The sequence below is a fragment of the Otolemur garnettii genome, unplaced genomic scaffold (genome assembly GCF_000181295.1).
Source record: "Otolemur garnettii isolate 467f Iridium unplaced genomic scaffold, OtoGar3 scaffold00142, whole genome shotgun sequence".
NCBI lineage: Eukaryota > Metazoa > Chordata > Mammalia > Primates > Galagidae > Otolemur > Otolemur garnettii.
The window spans coordinates 798,597-807,109 of record NW_003852537.1 but is presented as its reverse complement, the minus strand read 5'-3'; the positions used below and the strand labels follow the sequence as shown (position 1 = coordinate 807,109).

Sequence of the window (8,513 nt, the reverse complement as noted above, 5' to 3'; positions counted from 1 at the left end):
GGGATGAAAATCAAATTCCCAGTCTTCCCCCTGGCTCACCTGCAATCTGCCTCAGCTCCTCCTTGCTCAGCTCTCCAGCTCCAAATTCATCATCCTCACTCTTATTCATCTTCACAATCCGATGGGCTTCCAAGTAAGTTTCTGAGAGTAAACCCTTAAGTAAAATAACAAGATATGAATAAAATCACTTCAGCTTGCCCATTACCTAATTTCATAATGATCTCCTGACAAAACCTTTTGTTCTACTTGGTTTTGTTTTGCTGTAGTTTTCTCTGTGGGAAATAGGGAGAGTGAGTGGGTGAGGGGAAAAGGGGACTCTTTCCTCATTTCAGATTCCATTTCTTACCTGTACCACCTGCCGGAACCCAGTGCGTAGGACTGGCAAGAAGATACCAGTGACACTGACATGGTCTCCAGGTTGGGCGATCCTTGTGTTCTCTCCTTCTACGAGCACCGTGATGCTACGAGGGATGTTTCCCACTGGCACTTGGTCAGTCTAGGAAAGAGCAGGGCAAAAAAAATAAGGAACACAAGGTCCACAAGGACCTAACCTTCCCTCCCTAAACACCCCACTCTTTTAGGAATTTTCTCAGACTGCCCAGCTTTAGATAAACCTATGGAACAAGGGAGATGAGATCTCCTTTACTTCTTCCAGATTAAAACAGAAAAGTACAGGTACACCTCCCTCCTGCTTTAGGTGACTTTTCTGCCTCAGTTCTCTTCTTTTGTTCTTTCTTACTGTCCCTCCACAAGTGACTACAGGATTCAAATGGACTCCCTGCTCCATCTGCCCAGGACCGCATACCCCAACTCACATGTTCTTGCATCTTCATTTCCTGGAATTTGATGAATTTGGAGCCACGTGTCTGCAGATACAGCCGCCCACCTGAGCGGTTGGTTTGGCACTCCTGGCTTGGGCACATGATCAGAGGCATGAAAGTAGGAGACTGGATCTAGAAATGCAAGAAAAGAACCAACAAAGGCAGCGCCTATAACTCAGTGGGTAGGGTGCTGGCCCCATTTACGGAGGGTGGAGGGTTCAAACCCGACCCCGGCCAAACTGCAAACAAAAAACAGCCAGGTGTTGTGGCAGGCGCCTACAGTCCCAGCTACTCAGGAGGCTGAGAATTGCCTAGGCCCAGGAATTGGAGGTTGCTGTCAGCTGCATGATGCCAGGGTACTACCAAGGGTGATTAAAAAAAAAAAGAAAAGAAAAAAGAAAAGAACCAACAAAAGAAATCAGAAGAGGGCAGCACCTATGACTCAGTGAGTAGGGCACCGGCCCCATATACCAAAGGTGGTGGGTTCAAACCAGGCCCCAGCCAAATTGCAACAACAACAACAAAAAACCACACACAGAAGAAAAAGAGCCTTTTCTAAGTCATTCACTTTAATTACATTTCTTCATGGCAAATATCACGAAAGGGTCAAGAACCCCTTGAACTACTCTAAGTCAATAGTGACAAAAACCAAGAACACAAGAAAAAAGTCCATCATGTGCCACAATAAAGGATAAAAAGCTAACACACAAACATCTTTTGCAACAAGCAGAGAAAACAATAAATGATAAACATTAATGAGTGCCTTCCAGTCCCTCACTCCACACGTACCGGCTGGTAGGTTTCTGCCCCACACTGGTCACAAGTATATGTGGCCACCACCATCCTGGGTTTGACTTCTGAGACACGAGTAACGATTCCACGCACAGTTACCAATTTCCCTACGGAGTCAGCTCGTACTTCCCGGATGACACGAGGTTTATTGCTGCTAGGGCCTTGAAAATATAGCTCGCTAAGAGGAAAACAGTCATTAGCAAGGTTCAGGAGAAAACACGTACCTATACCCTTCCCCACAGTGCCTACTCACAATCTGCGCATGAGCTCAGGAGGGTACTGATTCTGGGGGTTTCGCACAGCCCCAGGTTGCCGGCTCCGCTGCTCCATCATCAGCCGGTGCTCAATGTAAACATCCAGAACATCTTTATTTACCACCTAAAAAAGACAGAAAAAATAGAATAACAAGGAAAAGAGAGAACACTGCCTAGTAGTAGTCACTGCCCTTCCTATCTGCCAATTCAAAAAAAAAAAATCATAATCCAAGCAGCTATGAGACAGAAACCTACCTCCCTTGCCCTATTCTCCAGCCATTTACCTCCCTCTCCTTGTACTGAGGAAGCAGCTCTTGTATAGCTTCAGCAAAGAGCCTCGAATAGCGCTTTGCGTTCTCACAAATCGCATCCACCAACTCAGGGTCATCCTCGGCTATATCATCCAGGTCCACATACAGTGCCACTTGTTCCCGATGAGCCAGCAGAACCTGCAATGGGAAAAAAATACCAATACCTCAAAGCCAAATTTGTACCTTGTTCATCAGCGTTCACATATCACTATGAACGCAGAGCACAGCTTTAGCGACCCACAGAGGAGAAAGTTCAGAATCAGACAGCAACACTCACTTCTCAATCTCCAAACATTAAAAAAGTCTAATCATAAACATATTATAGTATTATATTCACCTACTAAGTATCACATACTGCACCAAACTATTACTTACAAACAAAAAGACTTCCTGAAACATGCCAGGTCACCTCTTATAGCACCACTTAAGCACACCAACCCACTCCCTTCACCCAATGTTACACTTACCAGCTGGTTCCCATACTTGAACTGCTTCTTTCCAAACTCATCATCGTGGTAAAACTCTTGTAAAAACTTCTTAACCTTTTCTACAAGGTAAGTGCAAAATCATTAGCAGCCTTTTTTTAAATAGATAACTTACTATATATTCTTCTGGTAGAAACAAAAAAATCTATTCTCGCTTAAAACATGATCTGTAAGTTACTTATTACACAGATATTTAAATAATCCTACATAATTCCCCCTAAAGTGGGTAAAACTCCTTTTCACAAGTCTGTTTTTACCTAGGAAGACTAAGTGGCTCTGGCAGTTCAGAGTGCTACCCAACGTTCCCCCCCACCCACGGGAGAATTCCAGTGTCCACTTTAGCTTAAAATCCTAGCACCCTTTCCCTATGGCCTCCCACACTCTGCAGCACACTCTGGTCTCGAAGGTCTCTCTCCCTCCACCTGCACAAATCTCTTCTTTTCTTTGCGTACCCTAAACCCTCGCTCTCACCGGGATCTTCGCCACTAGGCCAGTCCTCTACCCCACCCCCGCTCCCGCCAGCGCTTCCGCTCTTAGTAAACAAAGAAGCACATGGGCCCACATTCTAGCCGTCTCACAGTCTGGGATTCCTCCGCCCAAGGCGGGAGCCCGTCCCGCCATTGGCCAGCACGTCGAAAGCCTCTCCGTCCCTCCCCACTGCCGCGGTTCTCGGCCACGAGCTAAACCCCCAAATTCCAGGCACGCCCCCACCCTCATCAGCTCTCTCTGAAGCCACCGCGCGGAAGGACACTGTTTACACACGACACTCCCTCCAACTGCTTCGCGCCACTTCCGCCCGCTTCCACTTCCGCTTGGAGGGCGGCCTGAAGCGTCCAATCCCGGTGCGCAGCGGCCCGGGCCTGCCCGCCCCTGGGGTTTCGGGGCCTCTACCGAGAAAGCGGGAATCCCAGAGTACCGAAAAGGGCGGAGCGAAGCGGGTTTAGGTCGCCACCGGAGGCCGAAAGCCCTTAAACAGGGTCCGCGTCTTTTCTGGGCGCGACCCACTCCTCTGCAGCCCCTCAGCAGGATTATCCCCCTTCCCACGTCCACATCACCTTTCCTGGGCAGGATTACCAGCTTTTCTTTAACCCCAAGCCTCCCTCCTGCATGCTTTATCTCAGCCACGCCGCCGCCTGACCCTGCGTCTGGCCTTGCTGCCCACGGACAGGGCCCCCTAAGACCCCAATTACAAGCACAGGTGTTAGTCTGGAAGATTACCGCGCAGGACGCTCCTCCCAGGCTTGCAGACCCTCACCTTTCTCAAGCGTGTAATCCTTAAGTGCCATCGCTGCCCAGGGTAGTGCAGCAGCAGTTGGCGGGCTCAGGAGTCTAGCTCCCGGGAAAGAAGAGACCGTACACGCGCTGGATTGTGGCCGACCAACCGAAATTGGCGCGAAACGTCGCCCCCCACGTGATCTGCGCCACTGAGTTTGCGCCAATCAGAGAGGATGGCTCTCCACCCTCCCCACTCGCCGCAGGCCCCAGCCTCGGCCAATCACCGGGTGAGTCTGAGATGAGTGACGGGAGGAGGTAGGGGTGTCGAGTGGGAATTGCCGGGAGAGTCCGGGCTGGCGCCGGGTTTCCCGCGGTAGGAGGTGGCACCCGCAGAGGAGAATCGCTCTTAAAGGGCCAGCTCACGCAAGCCTTTTTGTTCCAGGACCGCCAGGCGGGACAGGCCCAACTTTCGCCGCCGCCTTGTCTACTCTTCAGAACGGCCATGATATCCCAGTTTTTCATTCTGTCCTCCAAGGGGGACCCGCTCATCTACAAAGACTGTATCCTTGACCCGCGGGAGCAAGGTGGAGGGGCTGGGTGGGAGTAATGGCCGGAGCCAGCCGTGTCGCAGGCTCCTTAACTGTTCTACCCGCCAGTCAGGGGAGACAGTGGCGGCCGGGATGTGGCCGAGCTATTCTACCGGAAGCTGACGGGACTGGCAGGAGATGAGTCCCCGGTTGTCATGGTAACCACCGGGGACTGGGGCTAACGGGCAAGGTGGGCGCCTCCTTCTTCCCTGAGCTGGTTCTTTGAAAACTTGTACTTGAGAGTCAGCTAACTCCAAGTAAAACTAGCGAAAGTCCATTGAGCACTGCTCCTTATAATTCTCAACACTTCTGGGGTAGGTGCGTTATCAACATCATTACACATTAGTAAGTTGGGCTTCAGGGAGGGTTTAGGTGTCGCCCAAAGTCGCACTGTTACTCCAACTAGTAGAGACATTGGGATCCAGGCTCACGACCCGTCTATTATCCTAATGCCTTTCTCCCTGCTTTTGTCTCAGCATCACGATGACCGTCATTTCATTCACATCAGACACAGTGGCCTCTATTTGGTAGCCACTGCTTCAGAAAACATTTCTCCCTTCAGCATACTAGAGCTGCTCTCTCGGTGAGGAAGGCTGGGTAGGGTGCCTGGGAGTAGGGGGTCTGAGAAGAGGAGGAAGATAGGCACACTCGGCTATGTTTCCTCAGGTTGGCCACTCTCCTGGGTGATTATTGTGGCTCCCTGGGTGAGGGGACCATCTCTCGCAATGTGGCTCTGGTCTACGAACTCCTGGATGAAGTTTTGGTGAGACCCATAGATATTCTTGTCTGCCTTTCCCCTGCGGCATCCTGTGGTTGGGAGGCTAATTCCACTCATTTTCACCCCCTCCCTCCACTGGCCACCCAAAGCCCTTCCTTCACCACTAGGACTATGGCTATGTGCAGACCACCTCCATGGAGATGCTGAGGAACTTCATCCAGGCGGAAGCCGTGGTCAGCAAGCCCTTTAGCCTCTTTGACCTCAGCAGTGTTGGCTTGGTCAGTAGAAGGAAAGAGGAAGACAAGGGGAAAGGGGGGTGATCTAAGAGTGTCATACCTGAGGATTGATTGCTTTGGGTACTTTACAGTTTGGGGCTGAGACACAACAGAGCAAAGTGGCCCCCAGCAGTGCAGCTAGCCGCCCTGTCCTGTCCAGTCGTTCTGACCAGGTAAGGGAGGAGTCTATGGGGTCAGATCCTTTGGCTTTTTTCCAGGTATATCCATCTCCCCTGGTCATGGGTATCTTCTCCCTCACCCTATACCCTCTCCGCACCACCGGGCCCTAGCTTGGACTGCCCTGTCCCTTCTGCTTGTCCATTTTAGAAAACGGTTTGCTTGCCTCCAACCACCCAAATCTTCTCTTTCTCTCAGAGCCAAAAGAATGAAGTTTTTTTGGATGTGGTTGAGAGACTGTCTGTATTGATAGCATCCAATGTAAGTTGGAGCTCCCAACTCTGTAGATGAGGACAAATAGGATTTGGTAAATGTATTAGGGCCATCAAGATTTAGGGCACTGACCTCGCTACCACTCCCTCAGGGCTCACTGTTGAAGATGGATGTGCAGGGAGAGATCCGGCTCAAGAGCTTCCTTCCCAGTGGCTCTGGTGAGGAATGTGCAGACTGGACCCAGGGCTGGGTTTGGGACCAGCTGCTTGGTGTTGAGTGTGGTAGTGCTTGCTGACCCTCTTTCTTTCTTCTGACAGAGATGCGCATTGGCTTGACAGAAGAATTCTGTGTAGGGAAGTCAGAACTGAGAGGTGAGAAATTGGGTCTTTAGAGTTCATGAAGAAAAGTTAAGAGATGGATTGTCTCCCTTCCTCCTGCTTTACTCTCTTGAAATATGGGTCAGAAGAATCCTTCTCTCTTTCTAGGTTATGGACCAGGAATTCGGGTTGATGAGGTCTCATTCCACAGCTCTGTGAACCTGGATGAGTTTGAGTCTCATCGAATCCTCCGCTTACAGCCACCTCAGGGCGAGGTCAGGCCCAGGCGCAGGGTGACCTAGCATAGTCTGTCCACCACAGGGAAGGGAGGCAGTGCAGGTGTGAGGAGACCAAACTGACCTTACTCCTGTCTGGCTTCAGCTGACTGTGATGCGGTACCAACTCTCTGATGACCTCCCCTCACCACTGCCCTTCCGGCTCTTTCCCTCTGTGCAATGGGACCGAAGCTCAGGCCGGTGAGACCATTTCTGTGTTCTAGAGCTATCTTAGAACCCAAGCCAAGATGTATATATTCCCAGCACTTAGTATAGAGGGGTTTGCTGGTAATAGGGTAGATTTGGAAAAAGTCTTTTTTAGTGAAGTAGGAGTGGATTTTAGCCCTTCTTGGTGTACAACCTACACAGCCCTGCATGGAGGCCCTGGGTAGGGAAAGGTGATATGACAATGGTATCTTATCTTTTCATTCAGCCTCCAGGTTTATTTGAAGTTAAGATGTGATCTGCCTCCAAAGAGGTAAGAGTAGGCACTAGCAGGCCTAGTTCTGCTGTATGGGGCAGGAGACAGGCCAAGGTACCTGTTGCTGCTTCCCTCAGATGCAGCTACCAGCCTCAGAATCCAATTTGGTTAGAGGCTGTAGCATTTAGAGCAGGGGGCATGCTGAACTTGCACTGTTGACATCTGAGAGGAATAAGGGCAAGAGACTGTGCTTTTCTGGGGCTGACGTTGTTCCTTTCTTCTCTGCAGCCAAGCTCTCAACATAAGGCTTCATCTTCCCCTGCCTCGAGGGGTGGTCAGGTTAGTGTGTGTGTCCCAGGAGAGCTTCCTGGGGGAGCTTAGCACTGGGAGATGAGGTGAGTAACCTGGTCTGCCCCAGGGAATGCATGGCCAAGCCCCAGCACCTTCCTCTCCAAACTCCAGCCTGTCCCAGGAGCTGAGCAGCCCAGAGCAGAAGGCAGAGCTCAGGGAGGGAGCCCTTCACTGGGACTTGCCCCGGGTGCAAGGAGGCTCTCAACTATCAGGCCTCTTCCAGGTATCCGCTATCAGCCCTCCAGCCCCCTCCTCTCCTGACTTGCACTTGCAGACCCTCATCCTGCCCTCCTAAGGCAGTTGCTGCCTTGTTCTCCAGTGTGGTCAGATTCCTGCTTTCTTCCCTCTCCCTACCTCTGCTTCTCACAGATGGATGTCCCAGGCCCTCCGGGACCTCACAGCCATGGGCCCTCTACCTCGGCCCCTCCTCTGGGACTGGGCCCTGCCAGCCTCTCCTTTGAACTTCCTCGGTACACATGCTCTGGCCTCCAGGTTCGCTTCCTCAGGCTCACCTTCAGACCCTGTGGCAACACCAACCCACACAAGTGGGTGCGACACCTAAGCCACAGCAATGCCTATGTCATTCGGATCTGAAGCTCCCCATATGAGGACACCAAGGCGAGATTTTATCAAATGAAAAAAGAACAGTCTGGCCTTCTGGCCCATGGCTCTGGGTGTAGGCAGTAAAAGGCCTGATCATGAGTTCTAAGAGACCGGGAGGGCCTAACAGACTCATCCCTTCATGGTACCCCAACACAGGAAGGACTGAGGTGGACAGAACTTACAAACCAAACTTTTATTCTGAGGAACTAGCTGTACAATGTCTAAAAAGAAAACGATGTGGAGGAAGCAGCCTATTATTCCCTTCCAGCCCATATATGTGCGTGCATGTGGGAACCCGGGACTGGAAATGGGAGTATCATGGAGCAGGCTGAGGGGAGCCAGAGCTGGGGGGCTGGGAGCCATTCGCCTTTGGAGTCCCAGGAGCTGGAGGGGGACTATCCCCAGCTTCCTGTTTCCCCCCACAGAGGGCACTGCCCCCAAGGGGAGAGGGGGATGATGATGGAGGGGGAACTGGAGAAGGATGGGAGGTGGGTCCTCCTTTGCCCTCCCCAGTGGGGGGAAGTGAGACCACAATGTACTTCTGGACACTGCCAGGACCAGAGGGAGCAGTACTAGGGGGTGCAGTGGTGGCTGTGGAGACCAGCTTGACAATAGGCTGCACACTGGGGACTGTAGTGGTGACAGGAGAAGTGGTGGTAGAGCCTGAGCCAGGGGCTGAAGTGCTGAGGGACAGGACC

At 51.6% G+C, this 8,513-nt stretch overlaps 3 protein-coding genes across 11 annotated transcripts in view; 1 reads left to right on the top strand and 2 right to left on the bottom strand.

Moving 5' to 3' along the window:
• The window catches only part of MCM7 (minichromosome maintenance complex component 7), an 8,489-nt gene extending 3,894 nt beyond the window's left edge, over positions 1–4,595 (bottom strand). The window contains exons 1-8 of one of the 5 annotated variants that reach the window (XM_003798864.3): positions 3,919–4,595; positions 2,646–2,725; positions 2,152–2,316; positions 1,867–1,991; positions 1,611–1,791; positions 816–953; positions 347–496; positions 40–154 (exon numbers count right to left, since the gene is read on the bottom strand). In XM_003798864.3, the coding sequence (XP_003798912.1) occupies positions 40–154; positions 347–496; positions 816–953; positions 1,611–1,791; positions 1,867–1,991; positions 2,152–2,316; positions 2,646–2,725; positions 3,919–3,949 (985 nt within the window). In that variant the 5' untranslated portion in view covers positions 3,950–4,595. The other 4 variants (XM_023518576.1, XM_023518575.1, XM_012810798.2 and 1 more) reach the window with 4 other exon arrangements.
• AP4M1 (adaptor related protein complex 4 mu 1 subunit) lies at positions 4,342–8,064 on the top strand. The gene is made up of 15 exons (XM_003798866.3): positions 4,342–4,438; positions 4,535–4,623; positions 4,942–5,048; positions 5,132–5,228; positions 5,351–5,461; positions 5,551–5,631; positions 5,834–5,896; positions 6,000–6,066; positions 6,166–6,219; positions 6,334–6,440; positions 6,547–6,641; positions 6,874–6,918; positions 7,150–7,200; positions 7,324–7,435; positions 7,582–8,064. The coding sequence occupies exons 1-15, from the start codon at positions 4,381–4,383 to the stop codon at positions 7,804–7,806; spliced, it is 1,362 nt and encodes a 453-aa protein (XP_003798914.1). The 5' UTR covers positions 4,342–4,380; the 3' UTR covers positions 7,807–8,064.
• The window catches only part of TAF6 (TATA-box binding protein associated factor 6), a 9,729-nt gene continuing 9,209 nt past the window's right edge, over positions 7,994–8,513 (bottom strand). For 4 of the 5 annotated variants that reach the window (XM_023518578.1, XM_023518577.1, XM_023518579.1 and 1 more), the window contains one exon: positions 8,132–8,513. In XM_023518578.1, coding sequence (XP_023374346.1) covers positions 8,132–8,513 — 382 coding nt within the window. The other variant, XM_003798865.3, reaches the window with a different exon arrangement.

Bases quoted from the DNA above. Each gene is read 5' to 3' on its own strand.
- AP4M1 (XM_003798866.3), top strand. From the start codon at position 4,381: ATGATATCCCAGTTTTTCATTCTGTCCTCCAAGGGGGACCCGCTCATC. The intron at 6,642-6,873 runs GTGAGACCATTT...CTTTTCATTCAG, and splicing joins TGGGACCGAAGCTCAGGCCG to CCTCCAGGTTTATTTGAAGT. The intron at 7,436-7,581 runs GTATCCGCTATC...TGCTTCTCACAG, and splicing joins AACTATCAGGCCTCTTCCAG to ATGGATGTCCCAGGCCCTCC.